Source organism: Hemiscyllium ocellatum, chromosome 5 (assembly GCF_020745735.1).
Source record: "Hemiscyllium ocellatum isolate sHemOce1 chromosome 5, sHemOce1.pat.X.cur, whole genome shotgun sequence".
Lineage (NCBI taxonomy): Eukaryota > Metazoa > Chordata > Chondrichthyes > Orectolobiformes > Hemiscylliidae > Hemiscyllium > Hemiscyllium ocellatum.
In genome coordinates, this window is record NC_083405.1 from 97,006,268 (window position 1) to 97,025,628 (window position 19,361).

Consider the following 19,361-nt stretch of genomic DNA (forward strand, 5'->3'; position numbering starts at 1 on the left):
TATTCTGGGAGATTCAGGTTTGAATCCCACCATGGCAGATAGTGAAATTTCAATCTGATAGAAATCTGGAATGAAGTGTCTAGTGATGACCATAATACCATTGATGATTGTCCAGGAAAAACCCAGCTGGTTCCCTCATGCCCCTTATGGAAGGAAAGTGCCATCCTTACCCTGCTTTGACTTACTTGTGACATCAGGCCCACATTAATGCAATTGACTCTTCACTGCCTTCTGGGCAATTCAGGATACATAATAATGCTGACCTAGCCATGGATGCCCAAATCACATGAATGAACGTCAATATATATGTATTTTTCACTCTTTATTTCTTACAGTGGGATTGTCGTACGTGGGGAATATTGCCTTTATGAAATACAGCACTTGGTCTTGGTGGCAGTACCTTGAACACTTGACCTTCAGCTATATCTCTCATAAAACTAATGGATAGACATGTACAAACTAATCTGAGCTCCTTATCAAAACACAATTTATTGCCAATTCCAACCCAAAGAGAGGCTCTTTTAATTTCTTTTTTAAATACAAGTGCTTCTTTATGTACACTTTATACTCACTGGGGAGTAGTGGGGAGGGGCTGGAAGGATTCCCAGACTGACTATTATTAAATTGAATCACATCATGAATACTCATTCCCTCGATAATAAGTGCTGGCATGGGATTTAAACCTGGAGCTCCTGACCAAGGTAGGGACTCAATGCACTTTCTCAGTAGCACGGACAGAAATCATTCCAAATTATGCCCAAATCTCAATGAACATATTGAACTACATAAATTGTTACATGCTGACAAAAATCTTTTATTTTCCACTTTATTTTCATTTTGAGGTTTCAATTGTAAATTTCCAACTTGTTGTCCGACAATTCAGATGGTCAGGGTAAACTCTGGGTCATTGTAATTCCATGGGTGACTAGTGGAAAGTGGCCAGAGGAAGCATTTGACAATGTCAGTTCAGGAAGAATCCTGAAGGCACATACACCTGCTTCAAGGAGCAAGCTGTCTCAATAAAGTAAATCATTGAGGTTGTGAGAACTGGAGAAGTAGGTGATCAAGTCTTAGATAGTGGAAAGTGTTTGAGTGTTTGTTTTTCCAGAAAACTATAACATAATGCGTTATCAAAATCGCAACTTTTGCAAATGAAGCACTATGAAGCATGTGAAACATTATCCAAAGCCTTGATTGTATTATCATCGTAGCTATCTCGACACTCTGTCATTCCTCTGCTTTTCATGAATGTTAAAGGCCTCCTGAGCCAGCTCCTCCTGATAACTTTTCCTTCAAATAACAGAACGCTGTCAGTGCTTTAACCTCTATATTCACCAGGTCCAAAACATAGATAGACAGCAGGAGGAGAGCATGGGCAATGAGTTACAGAACAAGAGGGAATCAAAGCAAATGAAGGAAGGGGAAGGGCATGATACGTGAGAGGCTTCTGCCATCTTCCTCTACATTTGCTAAAGTCAGGGAGCCAGATCTCTTGGCTCTATTTTGAAGAGAGGGAAACAATTAAGTAGGTTGTTGATGCCATTAATGGATTTTCCGGCAAGTTTTTAAAAATGGTTTCACTGTTTGTTTGAAGGAGTCTAGGAGCCAATTGAATTGAGTGCTAAGAGGTAATATATTGAATCTTTGGACAGAATACCAATTCTAAGCTGTTTTGGGAATTCAGACAAGGTGGCATGGTGACTCAGTAGTTAGTACTGTTACCTCACAGCAACAGGGACTGGTTCGAGTCCCACCTTGGGCAACTGTCTGTGTGGAGTTTGCAAATTCTCCTTGGGTCTGTGTGGGTTTCCTCTGGGTGCTCCGGTTTCCTCCCACAACCCAAAGATGTGCAGGTTAGGTGAATTAGCCATGCTAAATTGCTCATAGTGTTAGAGGCGTTAGTCAGGGGTAAAGATGAGGTTGGAGAATGGGTCTGGGTGGGTTACTTTTCAGAGGATCAGTGTGGACTTGTTGAGCTGAAGGGCCTGTTTCCATACTGAAGGGAATTTAATCTTGTAGTCTTCTGGCTGCCACATCACTGGACATGATTTCTGATGAGGTTGTTCAGATAAGCCCTGATGTGAGGACCGTCTTCAACTATATTGTTGAAAGCATCAGTCCGGTTCATCTCTAGATAAGAGGACAGAGTGACAAGGATTCTTTGAATATAGTCAGTGCAAGAATGTCCATAGTAGGCGGAGCTCAGAATCGAAATACTTCTAATCTTCCTGTATTCTTCCAGTATTCCTGATGAAGGGCTTTTGCCCGAAACGTCGATTTCGCTGCTCGTTGGATGCTGCCTGAACTGCTGTGCTCTCCCAGCACCACTAATCCAGAATCTGGTTTCCAGCATCTGCAGTCATTGTTTTTACCTGATACTTCTAATCTACTCATTCATCCACTGCCACAATGGTATAGCAGCAGAAGGCTGTCCCTCCAAGTCAACAAATAGGTGGCAGCCATTTTGTGACTCATTTTTTAGGCAATGCTTTGAAAAATCAGTCAGCTTGCTTAATTTAAAATTTAAACAAATCTTGACATTTACAAATGATATTCAGACTTGGGCTGACAAGTAGCTGGTAACATCCATGTCACACAAATGCCAGACAACGACCATCTTCAATAAGAGACAATCTAACCACCACCTCCTGACATTCAAAGATAGTACCATCATTGAATCCCCCACTATCAACATTCTGAGGGTTATCATGACCAGAAACTCAACTGGACTCACCACATAAATACAGTGGCTGCAAGAGTACATCAGAGGCTAGGAATACTGTAGCAAGTAACGCAACTCCTGCGTCCCCAATCTACAAGGTACAAGTCAGAAATGTGATGGAATACTCCCCACTTGCCTGGATGGATGCAGCTTGAACAACAATAAAGAATCTTGATACCATCCAAGACAAAGCAGCCCACTTAATTGGCACCACATCCAGAAATATCCATTCCCTCCACCTGCTATGATCAGTCACACCAGTGTGTACTATTTCCAAGATACACTGCAGAAAGTCACCAAATACCTTGAGACAACACCTTTCCATCTCACGACTACTTCCATTTATGTGGACAAGTGTAGCAGATACATAGGAACATCACCAACTGCAAGACACCCTCCAAGTCACTCATCATCCTGACTTGGAAATATATTGGCATTCCTTCGCTGTCTCTGGGTCAAAATTCTGGAATTCCCTCCCAAATAGCATTGTGGGTCAACGTACAGCACATGGGCTGCAAGGTTCAAGGATGTAACTCACCACCACCTATTGAGGGGCAACTAGGGACAGGCAAGAAATGCTGGCCAGCCAGTGCCACCCACATGACCTTAAAAAACTGTCATGAGCTCATGTATTGACCATATCTGTTCCTTGATCAGTTAGATCCATTTACCATTCAATCAGCTCTCTTCTCTCAAACAGTATAAGTACTGTATTCCCTCTATATTGTTACTTTTGATAAGTTGTCTTGATGAGTGATTTGACAAAATACTTTATAGAGGTCTGAATGATGTGAGCAATAATGGTATTTAAGGCAGGATCAGAGAGGAGTCTGATGATACCCGTCTCAACATCAGGAACACCTAGCTGTACCTACTATGCATTGCCAGCTGATGAGGCCAATTTCTTGCTGGGCAATGATGTGTTGCCAATTAAAGGAGGTTATACCTTCTTAAATACCTTATTAACATCATGCCAGGCAATATCAGGAAGTGGAGGAGTCAATGTTTCGGGTGTAACCCTTCTGCAGGACAGGCAGCCCTGAAGAAGAGTTACACTCAAAACATTAACTCCTCCACCTCCTGATGCTGCCTGGCTTACTGTGTTCTTCCAACTTCCTGCTTGTCTGCCATGGATTCCGGCATCTGCAGTTTTTTGTTGCTAACCTGTTATTAACATCATGGTTCACCTCAGTAATGTTCAGCTTCCCATTTTACCTAATCTATCAAGCAAATTAAATATGAGGAATGCTTGACATGGAAGTCACAATGGGTGCCTAGCAACTTCAGCTTGCTGCTGGCTGCAAGCACCTTCAGCACGAAGCAGTTTCTCAGGGCACCAGCCTCATACATAGTCATTGGCATCCAATATTTACCCGACCTCACTGAAGCCATGACACCTCCCTATCTGGCTGTAGACCCCATAAAAAACAAAAATCCACATGTTATATCAGCAAATTGCATTGAAGGGCTGAAACAGACACACTTTGCTTATGGGGTAGGCACCAGCTTGTAGACTAGACCAGACGTCATCGCGGGGCTGTTCATTTACTCTCTTAATGCTCAATCATTAGCACCATCTAAATACTTGCAGCATCCCTGCCTTGCCAGAAGCTATTAATACCACTGTATTGACATGTTCTTCAGTGCAATCTCACAGCCAGGCTGTTTGTCATGTTTGTCAATAGAGATCTGTCTGGAAATGGGAAAGGGATATCTTATGTCATCATGAGATATCAATCTAACATCTATGGCCTGTGCCAGCCGTCTGCCCTGTAAACATACTATATGTTCATTCAATCAAATGGCTATGTCAGAAACAGGGTGGGAGAAAGTTCACAGTCCAGACAAGAAGTAGGGAGAATGTTTGCTGTCGGGGGGTACCAGTACCATCAGTCATGGCACAGTCCACTCACAGTCCACAGACAGTCATCCACTTGAACTGCTCATAGTCAGGCTGTGTAACTACAGTCTGGCATGTGAATGATAGCCCTTGTAGGGCCAGCACCAGCAGGTAGGGGAGTTGCATATGTAGTCAGTGGGAGAGCTGCAAACACACTGGGTAGAGTTTTAATCAGTCATATTGAGGAGATGCTTATCAAAGTCGGTCAGGGGTTTGTGGCAATTACAGTGATTCCTGATGTTGTTGATTGTTCCTAACATTTGTTTTCTGTGGTACGGTCTTTGCTGCAGACTAGCTAAAGTGAGGGGATTTAGAAATGTAGCTGGCTTCCCCTCAGTGAAGGATACCATTGACTACACACATGCCACACTAAAAAGGCCATATTACAATGCTGCAGAATTCATCAACAGAAAGGGTCTCCATTCGATTAAGGTGCATGAGATCATTTTTTTAACTGTATCCTGGAGATGTGTGCCCTATTCTCTGGCAGCTGACACCACTTTTACTCCAGGAGCACATGTATATCTGGTGCATTTCAGGGTCTACCAGACTTACAAAGCTGGTTGCTGAGGGAGAAAGGCTATCCATTGCAACCAAGGTTGATAACACCACACTGCAATCCCCTGGTTCATGAGGAGCACAGATATAATGTCCCCCAGGTTTTGAGCACAGCCATGGTAGAACAGATGATAAAGCAGCTGAAGACGCAGTCCCATTGCTTGCACTGGTCTGAGATGGCCCTCCAGTATATTCGGACAGACCTATAGAGTCATAAAGCATGGAAACAGAGAGACCAAGGGTTTCAGGTGCATAACGTTTTGAATTTGAATTACATACAGTTAGGCTGGTTAAGAAGGCATTTAGCACACTTGCCTTCATTGATCAGGCCGTTGAGTACTGCATATGAGTTGGGATGTCACGTTGAGGTTGCACAGGACATCAGTGAGGCATCTTCTGGTGGCCAGTTCTGGTCACCCTGTTATATGGAGGTTATAATTAAACTCTAGGTGGTTCAGGAGAGATTTGCTAAGATTTTCCTGGGAATGGAGTGTTTGAGTTGTGGGGAGAGGTTGGGTAGACTGGGATATTTTTACTGGAACATAGGAGGTTGAGGGGTCATCGTATAGACATTTACAAAATCATGAGTGGTATAGATAAGGTGAATGGTGGGTGTCTTTTCCTGATGGTGGGGCATTTCAAGGTTAGTGGGTGTACTTTTCAGGTGAAAGGAGAAAGATTTAAAAAGACATGAGAGACAATTTTTTTTTACACAGAGTGGTTTGCATGTAGAATGAACTTCCAGAGGAAGTGGTAGATGCTGGTATAGTGACGGTATTTAAAAGATATTTAGGTAAGTGCATGAATAGGAAATGTTTGGAGGCATATGGGCCAAGTGCAAACAGGTGGGACTAGTTGGTTTGGGATTATGGTAGCCATGCTCTCGTTGGACGGAAGGATCTGTTTCTGTCCTGTATGACTCTATGACTCTACTTGTTTATTGTCTTTTGGGGAATGACATTAAAAATAAATGGCTCCTTAATATCTAAGGAGCAATTTTTGCAATCTGTTTTTAACTTACCTCAACACCTGAATTTGAATATGTTGTTACTTACATTTTACAGTGAATAATACAGTAAAATACAGTGAAAAGCTTCAAGTGTTACCACAATATGGCACCATTTTGAATATTTAAGCATAAAAACAGTAAAAAGATACAACTGTAACAGAGTCCACCTTCATTCCGCTGCCGTCCTACCATGAGTCCTGAGTCAGTTCACCAGTAATAGGAGCTGAAAATGTGTTGCTGGAAAAGCGCAGCAGGTCAGGCAGCATCCAAGGAGCAGGAGAATTGACGTTTTGGGCATGAGCCCTTCTTCAGGAATCAATTTTATCCCACGAGTAATAGGACACCAGTGCTGCCACCCCTCCTCCACCAACTCAGTGCTGTCTGTGCTGCACCCACCATGGCAGGAGGCTTCATTCTTTAGAGACATCATCTCCTCGCCGCTGGGTCCACCTTGCTGGTGCTGCCACCAAGTCCCACGCTGAATCCATACTCACCCCACACTGTCACTGCCTCGCCGATAACCAGAAGTCCTTGCTCCAGGCCCACCACAACCAAAACCAGGATTCCCTGGCTTTGCTGCCACCTCAATGATGCCAGGAGTTTCTGAGTGGGTGTACTGATGCTGTCGCCATTGCAGCCGCTGCTTTGCCAATGCAAGGAGTCCCAATGAAATGCTCTTACTTACCCAAAATTTAAAATTAACTCAAATTTTGTAAACGGTCAAAATATCCCAAGCTGTGTCATCACTGTCAGTTAAAAGTAAGTCAATGAGAATGCAGTTTCTTTCACTGGCCATCTTAGAGTCCTATAGCATGGAGACAGGCCCTTCGGCCTAAACTGGTCCATGCCAACCAAAATCTCCATGCATACTAACCCTATTTCCCTGCCCTTGGCCCATATTCTTCCAATCCTTTCCTATCCATGCATTTGTCCGAATGACTTTTAAATATTGTTTATGTACCTGCCTCAACCACTTCTGTTGACAGATCATTCCATATGTGTACCACTCTCTATGTAAAAATGTTGCTCCCATGGTTCCTTTTTATCTTTTTTCCTCTAATCTTAAACTGATACTCTCTAGTCCTTGATTCCCTTTGTAATCTTAGGTAACTTTCTTAACTGTACACTATACTAGCAATCTTGGTGTCATCTGCAAACTCACTAACCATGCCTTCTATATTCTCATATAAATCATTTATATAAATGACAAAGTAATTTGCTTGTATTTTCTTAGCGAAGAATCTCTCGTCAATTGTGTTGCAATATTTGATCTTTCAGTAAAGAAAATTAAAGAGGAAATTGTGTGGCATAGGCCTTTATTTGTAAATATGCTATTTTCTGTGTAACTTGATTTTAAAAAAAGATTGACAGCTTTGTCTGAGAATTTGGTTCAAAATGTTACAAAAACAGCATTCACTTTGTTTTATTTACTTATCACAGCTGTCAGGAGGCATGTCATGTTCTATTTACTTGTTACCATTTTCGTATCAAAGATGAGGCATAACGTTTGAATGAAATGTGTGTGATCACGACTGCCACTCTGCATGTTTGCCTTACAATGAACTTATTGACACACATCAGTCAGCTCGTCAATTCATAACATTTTTTCAAGCCAGTTGTCGTCAGTGCTGAAGTGATCACTCCCACCACTAACGACAAAGAAAGCTGCCTCCAAAGATCTGGCAATCTTTGTGGTGCAGATTTCACCTTTCTTAATTAGTTTCATTCCAGCGTAAGATGTATGGCAGGATATTGTGAGTCCAGCAATGTTGTCGATACCAAGCATACCAAGTAACCAATTACCTTGAAAAGTTGACAGATAGCAAACCAGGCAATAAAACCTACTGATCATCTTTCACTTTTGAAGCATTTTAGTAAACAAATAAAGGTCAGGAAATATGCATAGGATTAAAGTAATAGAACAAATGTCATAAACATGTTTTAAAGTTTTTTTTATAATGGAGATAACTAACATTTCGCAAATATAAAATTAAATTTTCATGGCCCAGAAAAGTTGTAACAATGAATTATTATTCCATTAAATATACCTCATTCATGGAGGCATAACTTTTCAGAAGTTTTTCCAACAAGACTAATAGCATCTGGAATAGAAATTAATGTTAAATGGTGTGATTTTAAGGTTTCCTTCTGTTAGAATAGTACGCTATGTGGAAGACAACAACTTTTGGATTTACTTCTTGCATTACCATATGTGCAGTTAAATGCAGAAATCTAGATGTTGCTTTCAGTTTCACAGTTATAATGGCAGTCTGTCACTGAGAACCACCAAAAAAATGGAACAAGTATCTTCACAAAAATGAATATATGATCTTGGTAACAAGGAAGTAACATCTTTGCAACCTTAGGTTATCTTATCACACAAGTAGCTTTTGGACAATGTAGTTCAAATACTTCATATGAAGACAAACTACTACAGGACAGACTTGCTGAGAATTATCTATGATTGATCCAACTTTGTATAGAAACTTTTTGAGCCAATTAATGTGACTTAGCTTTCTGATAAAGGTTATTTGATCCAACCCTAAGCTCATTTCCAGAAGAGTTATAATGCTGCAGATCCACACAGCACTTCTATCCAATATGCCTCTTTTTCTTTCATCTCCTCACCGTTTATTTGGGAGTTGCTGAAATTCTGGCTGATTCATCTTCTCTATGTCAGTTACCCATTCCTTTTCCAATCTCACTGTGTTTTAGTCCCTTGGACCATATCTTTCCATCTAAACTTAGATCTATCTCTTCTTCTTTGACAGTCCCACCTCCATCATTTGTCTCACCATGTTTCCACTCTTGCTCTATAATCATTGACCATGTCATTTTAATTTTTCTCAGCTCCTTTCTATCATGTTTCCTCATGGACTCTATGATATACTGGTTGCTGATTTTGACCTTTCACATCATTCCACTGACCCTTCTCAGCAACTGCAGCTTGTAGGGCCAAGACATCCTTCCTTTCTTCTTGATATTGCCTAAGATTCTGCACTGTAGAGCAAGACCTGTCTCACAACCTGCTTGGAGATGCTTCCTTTTAGTTTCTGTAATACCTTTTTATCACGTAACACTCATCTGCTGTTTTTCCAATGAGTCCAACTAGACACAATTCATTGCGTAGTTTTCATGCTTCCATCTTCTTTCACCACTCAAGTTAGAACTTTAAAACTACTCAATTCTTTCAAACCTTCACTCTGATCCTCTTCTCTCGCTGACACTGGAAGTCCATACATTGGTTCTCTCCCCTTTAAGGTCCCTCATCACATCCTCTGATATTGCAGCAGTGTCAATGTTGCCTCACTGCCAAACTAGAACACTGCTCAATGTCCACCATTTATATTACTTGTCATTGGACTATTAATCCAGGGGATGAGGCTAATCCTCTGGGTTCAAATTTCAATGATAGCTGGTGAAATTGAAATTCAGTGAATCAAATTTGGAATTGAAAATGAGGGCAGGATTTTCCCCACCCAATTTGTGGTGGAGAAAGTGGCTGGAAGGGCAGGTAATTGGACAGGTTGGCATTGGAGAGTGAAGAGGGAATAGACAAAGAGACAGAAACTATGACTCAACCATGTAATTAAAACTAGAGTGCAGCTATCATCAGAAAATGCAGAACAAGCAGAGTGGTTTTTATTGGCAAACTGTAAGAAGGTCATTTGTGAAAACAATCCTTTATTATGTGTGCATTGACAGACACAGTATTTTTTTTTGATTGAGAGTGAATTCCTAACCCACAAAGGACATACTCGGTTGTGACAAAAGAGCATAATTACTATAAGGATGTTTCAATTCTATTGGATGACCTTAACCAATGTTGATTGAAAGATGGAAATGAACTACACAATCGGACGTGTATAATAGTAACAAAATCTAACTGGTTTAAGGGAGCTTATGTGTGATACTTGGATAAATGTGATGTATCCCCTTTGCATATGCTCAAATAAATAAGTGAACAAATTTACTAAGGTCTTGCTTATGTCGCCTCAGCAAATGAGTGTTATGTAATAAAAAGGTATTACAGAAACTAAAAGGAAGCATCTCCTAGCAGGTTGTGAGACAGGCCTTGCTCTACAGTGCAGAAACCTAGGCAATATCAAGTATTAGAGCCCACCAGAGTGCAGTCCAAAGCTAAGGGCAGCACTGCTTTGTCCTCTTTAAACAGAACAAGTAGGGGTTTGTAGAACGTTATTATCATAAATTTTCATCCATAAAGGAACTTTCTGGCTCCAAATATGACCAACAATCCTTCTAATTTCTGCCTCTACTTTTGCGAGTAAGGCAACTGCCACTGGGTGAGCCTTACAGGATTGTGAAATTGCTTCCTGGTCAACATGGAAGGTTGTCTTGGCTCCTCTGATAGTCCCAGACTTCCTGGAAGACTTCTGGGTATTCAATTAGGACTTCACTCAGTCACTTTCTAAGTGAAAACACTTGAGCCAATCTAGATAAATCTCTTACAACCAATTTTGTCCCATCGAGCTTGGGCATGAACTTTAACTATAATCACAGATAACTGAACCAGCTGCTTTTCAGAAGAGACCGGAACTGAAGTTGTACATTTAATCTGTAAACTGTCTCTGATATGGATTATCAGTGTAACTGACATTTTCTGCAAATTTAAGGTTTGCAGTCCAGAGCGAATTTTGTTAAAAACTGTGATCACTGATACCACTGTGCCAGTATCAACATCCATTAGAACTGGGTGACCATTTAACCAGATGTTTGTTTTGATTGGTTCAGGTTTCAATGTTGTTAAGCAATTTAGCTCTTCCAAACCAGACGTAGGTGGACTTCCCAGAGTATGCACCCTCCTGAATATTACAAGTGATCTTACACAGGTTAGGTCCAAGTGAATGCTTTAGCTATCTTGAGTCTGCATGCTGGCAGCAACTACAATGGCTTGCAAGTCAGGATCTTAAAGAAAATTTTAACTGTTTAGTTGAGGCTTGGTTTTGCTTTGGGATTTTGTTGTGGGCTGACCTAAAATCCCTCTGTTTAGGATATGAACTGAGTGAGGCTATACAATTCCTGCACTCAAGTGATGCTCCCCAAACTCAGTGAGACTGGCGAGGGTGTTTACTTCCATTGCAATACCTTGTGACCCATTTGCTTCACATGCTGCATTTTCCAATGATAAAGCCAGTTGGAGTGCTGTTTGAAATCTAGTTGGCCTTTAGCTAGTGGGTGCTTTTGCGTAGTTATATCATTAATCTCACATACCAAACGGTTTCTCAGCATCTCATTCAGAGTTAAACCAAAGTCACACCCTTCTGCCTGTCGTCTTAACTTAGTCAAGAACCCCAATAGAGATTTCCCTGGTTCTTGATTTGCTGAGTAAAAATGAAAATGTCTCAGTACTAGAGGAGGCTTGGGGTTGTAATATTCATGAAATAAATCCATCAACTCTTGAACAGTTTTAGTAACTGGTGCCTCAGGGAAAGTTAGGCTCCTAATAACTGAAAAAAGCTGCAACTTTACCAGGAGAATTACTCTTCGCTTTTCATCTGCCACAACGTTGTTTGCCTGGGAGAAAAACACATTGTTTCCACGTACTGGGCCCAGTACTCAATGGCAGGATTGAACAAGTCAAGATTCCCAAACAAAAACATGATGTCAGAAATGCTTACCCTAACTCAAACATAACTGTTGCGAGAGTTTCTTCAGGAACATGCTTCACTCTCGTTGCCACTGAAATAAGTCCATAGAGTCCAGTATCCCTGTCATCAAGTTGCCCTTTGTTTATACATGAGCAGTCCTTGGCTCAAGTACTGCCTGTTCAGAGTCAGCTGCCAGCGTGTCAGCATCTTTGACACTCCTGTTCCTATCTGTCAGCCATGGCTCCCTGATTGGACCAGATTAACAGCCCCAATCAGGGAACTAATGTTCTATGAGGTCTGCCTGGCTGACCTCATTACAATCACTGTAGTCCCTGCTGTCATTTCCATGTCATCCCTAAGCCCAGAAACTATTCCAGGCCATAGCTACCATTCTTGCCTCCGATCCTCCTTCTGAGGATCGAGCAGAAAGAATCCACTCATCTGCCAAGTTCTGGCAATGTTGGCAGCAGGTGGGACTCTCTGCACTGGCTTCTGAATTATTGCAGAAATTATACCAGCAACTACTCAGCCTGCCAGATTATATATTAGTCAGGCTGTTTTCTGAATGAGGTTTGCTGCGGGTTTCTTTCCACCAATTGTTCCCACTTTTGGATTTAGTCTGTATATGATCAAGTTCTACCATTAACTTCAATAATAGCAAGCATAAAACCATCATCAGTTATTGCAAAAATCGCATCTGGTTTATTAATTTTCTTTATGGAAGAAAACTGCAATCCTTACCAGGTCTGGCCTACATTTGAATTGAGATCCACAGCAATGTGGTCTATTCTTAGTTGTTCACTGCTATGGACCAGTAAGGCACTCAGTTCAAGGTCAATTAGGGATGGTATTAAATGCTGGCGCTGCCAGAAATGCCCACTGCCCATGAACATATGGGAAAAAAAAATGCTATGAGGCCTGGAAACTGGGTGGGGGCTGCTGGTACAGAAGATCAAATGGGCATGTAACCCCACTTGACCTCTATTCTGAAGAAAATGGTTCCTTAAATATTGGGCACAGTATTTATAGTCTCATTCTGCCATTGAAAGTACTGATTTAGGTTAAAACATTTGGGAGCTGAAAAGAAAATTCAGATGTTAGCAGTAAAATCAACATGTTTGGCTGACCTTACAAATCACAGTGCCAATCTAGTTTGATATTTTTTCTATAACTTAATGATTAAATTTACCTTTGTAGTCTTTTCCAGCCAATTCCATCAGATCCTGCAGGAAAGTTTTATAGTTTTACTTTTAATCTTCAGGAGACTGGTTCAATGATGATGGGATCAGACATGTGAAATTTGTGGACAGTTTTAATTCCAGGAAGCATTGAGGTCAGTCTATGCTGTAAATGTCAAAGGGCTAGTCACTGTAGATGTGCTCAAATTGTAGCAGATGGAGAGTCTGTACTACTGTAATACCTTCCCAATTCTGTCCATCAGCCTAATGCAGTTTTGATACTTGATACATCATAAAATTCACCAACGGTAACACACTATTTTCATCACATATTCGAGCGCACTATGATATCCTGTGGGTTGGCATGTATAAAAAAATAAATTGGAAGTTCTCTTAATGTGACAATGTCTGGTTAATGTCAGAAGTGTAATGTTGATTGATGCAGCTGAACTGGAAATTAGTCCATTAACATACTCGAAGCCAACACATTAACAAATTTCTGTGTAACAGAATCATTGACCCTTTCCTTTTATATGTGCGAAAGAGCTTGACAAAGCTGACAGCTGACAGTATTTTCTTATCTCTCAATAGTTCTTTGTGAGGATGTGTCATGAGTATTGGGCAAGAAGTTAATGTATAAAATTCAGTATGGTTATGGGAGAAAGCTGTGTTTGACAGTTATGAACTGACAACGATGATCCAAGTCAGAAGTGGCATCATGTCTCATCGTATCAAACTAATTGACATTTTTTTTAACTTGGCATCATTTTTTTGCAAAGGTATCAGTACGTGAATGAATGAGACAATTATCTGGACATGGCTCTGGAGCCTTTACTACTTAACAACTTAAAATTGCAACTGACAACATCAGATGTGTTGCAATCTCTTGGCAACACGAACGTTTCTTATTTGAATTGGATTGTTGTCTGACTACAAACCTCTTTCATGCATAATTAGCGAATCAATTAGTAGTATATAAAGTTGCAAGATTATAGTCAACAGGAAAGTCTGGATTTTCTTGTACATTGATGTCCCTGATGGTGTCATATAAGTTCTCTTAAGATGGTGGAGGTGTTTCTTTGTCAAAAACCTTGTATAATTTATTTCAAATTACACATCACAATTACTAGTCTCTGTATTTTATAAAAATACCATGTTATATTTTGCAAATCTTAAATTACCAGTCAATAGAAGCCATGCTACCCTAACCAAATTATATTTTGGGCCGCTTTCAATTGGCTAGCAGTATTCATTTCAATATCATTTTCCACTCACTTTAGATGTTTCTGTCAGGCAATGCAGCCTGGTATCGAAATTCGATTCACACCCTGCCCATTTTACACTGGAGGACATAATATGGCAGACAGCATATGCACACTCATTCTGTATGGAAAGTATGCACCCATATTGGATTGTGATTCTCGGTAGATATTAAAGCATATAGCAGAAACATTAGATCCATCTATACATTCAGGCCAATACTAGAATTATTCTGAACTCATTTAACTCATCTAATTATGGACCAAATTATAGTTGAAATTAAGCATAGAGTTAATCCACACCTTGGGATTAGAAACAGATGAGATAGGAGCAGGAGTCCCCTCCATCATTCAATTGGTATCACAACTGGTCTTCAGCCTCAACAGCACTTTCCCACTGTATCCCCACAGACCTTGATGTCTTTTAATATCTAGAAATCTTTTGAGCTCTGTGTTGAAAATACAATTGTCTGGTTCGTACATTGTCTGCTCATAGAAGCCTAAAAGCCATTACCTTGTGGTATTTTGCAGGGAAGGTTAAGCAGCATGCCATTTCCCAGGGTTACCACGGAAGTGAATATGAGTGCCTTCCCTGCAGGAATGGATGCAGCTCATGTCAAGATGACAGTCCCTGTCATGCAGAGGAGGACAAGCATCTGCGCGTTGCCATCGTTGCATTCCAAGCTTTCTGTATGCTGTTGGATTTCATTGCAATGCTAGTGGTCTACCATTTCCGCAGGTGTAAGGTAAATATTAAGTCTCTTTAATTATATTGAAGCTGTAATGAAGATATTAACAAAAGTCTGTATTTCAAATTGCAGAGAGGTAAGAAAGTCAGGGGGACAATTCTCTCAGAAATATTATTTCCATGACTATGCTGAACTTCAGAGGGCCCAGATTAGGACCCTCCTGTGAATCAATGGTAGTGTACCTACCTCTGGAATCAAGAGGCCTGCATTCAAGTTCTACCTGATCCACTGGTGTGTAAATGACATGTCCGAACAGGCTGATTACAAAAACAGGTTAAATTTTCAGAAATCATGCCTAATCCAGTGTTGGACCAGGTACTTTAACAACAGTGGCACTTGATAGTATGGGGTCAATACTGCGCCATAGAGTAACAGGACAAGGGTTCAGACCAATCATTACATTTCATGTCATGATGACAGAATGAAGGGAGCAGGCTGAAACCAAGTACTTCATCACTAAATAAATCAAGGAAAGAAAGTTAAGAAGTAACTTGGCAAATTCTAGAAATAGATTTCCTACAGTTTCTGTGCCTTTTCTTGTTAGTCATGCAACTGCATTGAAAAAGGTGGAAACTGAGAAAAACCAGGGTTTGCAAAGTCGGCTGATGTTATGAACACCTTTCGCAGTTTATCCAAATGTCAGCCATGCTTGTGTGGTATCGTTTTTGCTTTTCAGTCAGAGGTTTTGTGGCTCAAGCCACATTCCAAGAACAATGCATACATTCTGTCAGCTGGAAATTCAATTCACGACTGGAAGTGTGCAGCATGGTCAGCAATGCTATCATTCAAATGCACACAACTGTAAGAGTGGGTGATGCAGAATGCTGTAACTTGTCTAGCTGAACACTTTACATTTGGTTCAGGTGGCTTCTTCTCTTGACACTTGAAAAAATGAAAGTGGAATGCACTCTGTAATGGTCAGTGCTATATAGCCCATAAAATATAAATGCCCACAGTAATGCAGATTGCATTGTGTTACACTGAGGTGCTGAATTTTGGACTTTTCTATGAAAGAATAACTCAGTGAGTAAGTAAGGAGATAAGCATTGATTAAAATGGGGCTTTTGAATTCACATGGCAAAACAGACATTGATTATGAGAATTAAAATGGAGCAGGTCAAGTTTCTGCACAAATCACGAGAGGTATAGATGAGGTGATTGACAGGTGTCTTTTCCCTGTGGTGGGGATATTCAAGACAGGGAAGCATATTTTTAAGGTTAAAGGAAAAAGATTTAAAAAGGACATGAGGGGTAACTGTTTTACACAGAGAGTGGTTTGTGTGTGGAATGAACTTCCAGAGGAAGTAGCAGATGCGTGTACAGCTATCACATTTAAAAGACATTTTCTGTGTTATATGACTCTACGAAAATTGGTGCCCTGTGATATACATTGAACACCAGTTACTGTATAATCATCAAGCTTTGTGTTGACCACCAAACTGCCAAGGTGAATGAGATCAGATTTCTAATTATAAAGTCATTTTTCTTTTCTGTATAGCACCAAGAGGATTCCAACAAGGAAAGTCTAGGTTTATGCTGCTGTGACTTCTCTATCATTGATCCCAAGACTTCATTCTGCACCCAATTCTTATTGTGTGTTAAAAATGAAATCTACCCACAAGGCCAGCAGCTAGTTCCAATTTTATTTTTTGTTCAATGAGGGATACAGTATTTTCAGGCCAGAACAATATTTATTGCCCATTTCTAATTGCTCTTGAGAAGTGGTGTTGAGTTTTTTCATGGATTTAGAAGGTGCTGTCTAAGGAGCCTTGATGAATTTCTGCAGTGCATCTTGCAACTGGTGCACACTGGTCATCAGTGATGGAGGGGGTGAGTGTTTGTGGATGTGGTGGCAATCTAGCAGGCTGGATTTTGAACTTTGTTGGAAATCCACCTGCAGGTTGTGGACGGATTTTGGGGAGTCAGGAGGTGAGTTACTTACTTCAGAATTCCTAGCCTCTGAACTTCTCTTGCAATATTTGTATGGCTAATCCAATTCAGTTTCTGGTCAATCATAACCACCAGAATGTTGATGGTGGGAAATTTGGAGATGGTAAGCCATGAAATATCAAAATATGATGTTTGAACTCTCTGATGTTGGAGATTGTCATTGCCTGGCACCAGAGTGGTGTCAATGTCGCTTGTCAGTCTAAGCCTGGAAATTGTTCTGGTCTTGATGCATTTGGACATACACTGCTTCAGTATTTTGGGAGTCACAAATGGTGCTGAACATTATACAATCATCAGTGACTATCTCCACTTCTGACCTTATGACTGGGGGATGATCATTGATGAAGCAGCTGAAGATGGTTGAGCCTAGGTCACAACCCTGAGGAACTCCTGCAGAGATGTCCCGCAGCTGAGATGATAGACCTCCAGCAGTCTTGCTACAGGATTATTTTGACTCCAACCACTGTGGTGTTTCTTTCCTGATTACCTTCGACTCTCACTCTGCTCCAGCTCAGTAATATCACATTCAGTCAAATGCTGCCTTGGTATTACTCTATTACTTGCATCTCAGCTTTGTAGTTCAGCTCTTTTGACCAGGTTTGAACAAGGCTGTAATGATGACAGGAGCTAAGCGTCTCTGATGGAACCTAAACTGGGCGTCACTAGCAGGTTATTGCTGTGCAGGTGCTGCTGAATAGCATTGTTAATGACACCTTCCATCACTTTACTCTTGAACGAGAGTAGACTGAAGGGGTAGTAATTGGCCAGGTTTGGATTTATCTCACTTTTTTTGTGTACTGGATGTACCTGGGCAATTTTTCACATTGTCTGGTAGATGTTAGTGATGTAGCTGTCCTGGAACAGCTTGGCAAACCTACAGCTTACTGAAAGCACTCGCAAATGTGGACAGAGAGCAGACCACATTTTACAATGTGTGATCAACTGATCATTTGCAGCCAGACACATTATTGGCTGTGAGAAGTCAGGACAATATGTAGTAGTTGAAACAACATCGGCAATGTGACAATTTTGGGCAATTCCTTTGACGAGGGTGATTGCAATGTAATGCAGGTTGTACTTCCATGAAAATGATGAAAGTTGTCTCATGGCCCAAAGCAACAACTTTGCTCTGACAGATTTTATTTCATCATTCCTTTCGTTTGTGATAAGAATGGTACGCTTGGTCAGGCATGTTAAAAATTGCCTTCAAATGCATTTAACGGTCACAATTTTACATTATGTTTCATTCACAATGCACTTCTAAGTAGTTTTTTTATAAGCAGGAGCACAATTACCTTTTCTTGCTAATATTAATTCTGCCCCTAGATAGTGGTTTATTAGTTTGAAACATATTCTGGCAGCATGCCATAAAAAGGTGAATTAAAATAAACCTTGTGAGTCCAAATGTCATTTATGTTCAATAAAGATTCTGAACAATAGAACCATAAATAATGTTGTGCTTGGTCATAAGAAAGTTACAATTCTACATGCAAGTATGTGGATTGCATTGCATCAATAACCTCCAGTTGCATGGTGCTTTAAATACAATAATAATTTTAAGGCACTTAGCAAGAGTGTTTTCAAATAAAATTTCATGCAGGGCCACATTAGGAGATGTTAGAACAGATCATTACGCTTTGCTCAAATAGGAGGAGAGGTGGAGATGGTTAGGAAGTAGATTCAGTGTTTCGAGCTAAGATTGTTGAAGGCAGGGATCTCTGCACTTGTGGACTATGGTCCCTTTGTTGCTCAGTACTCCCTAGGGACTCTGTCATTCGTTGAATAAAACCTTCCCTTATTAGACCTCCCAAAATTCATCATCTCACACTTTTCAGGATTAGCTTCATCTGCTGTTACTTTGTCTAGTTTACTAGTTGATCAATGACAGAATGTAGCCTTAGACCATCCTCCTCATTATCAACAACATCACCAATTTTTGTGTTATTGCCAAACTTACTAATTATACCTTCTGCATTCACATCCAAATTATTAATTCGAAGTCTTGCTGCATGAGTGCTTTTTTGTCTGGTTTTTATTTAATTTTCAATTCTTTTTCCATCCTTTTCAATTACAAAGTCCCATGTTTTCCTTTTCTTGCCCTTTTGAAATTTAATTTCTAACTGCTTTGTCTCTTTTTCCTGTTCAAAGCATTTAAATTCAACTATCAATGGCTCACTATTTGCAATAGCTAGCATCTATCAAACTTCTACAAATCTAACTGCTGTGCTAGTATTTCAATTATTTTTGCCTTCTTAGTTTTTGCAGGGAATTCTGCCCATAATTCCTTTGACAATTTACCCTGTCTATACCTCTCATACCTTTGTACATCTCAATTGGATCCCCCTCACCATGTTCTCACACTTAGAGGAAGGTCAATATGATTACTTATGGAATTCATGAAAATCTGTGAAGATACACCAGGGTATA

The 19,361-nt window shown here is 40.4% G+C and overlaps 1 protein-coding gene across 1 annotated transcript in view; it reads left to right on the forward strand.

Moving 5' to 3' along the window:
- Positions 1 to 19,361, forward strand: part of gpr158a (G protein-coupled receptor 158a) — a 649,347-nt gene that overhangs the window by 411,329 nt on the left and 218,657 nt on the right. The window contains exon 4 of the mRNA XM_060825583.1: positions 14,767 to 14,981. Coding sequence (XP_060681566.1) covers positions 14,767 to 14,981 — 215 coding nt within the window. The remainder of the gene's footprint in view (positions 1 to 14,766; positions 14,982 to 19,361) is intronic.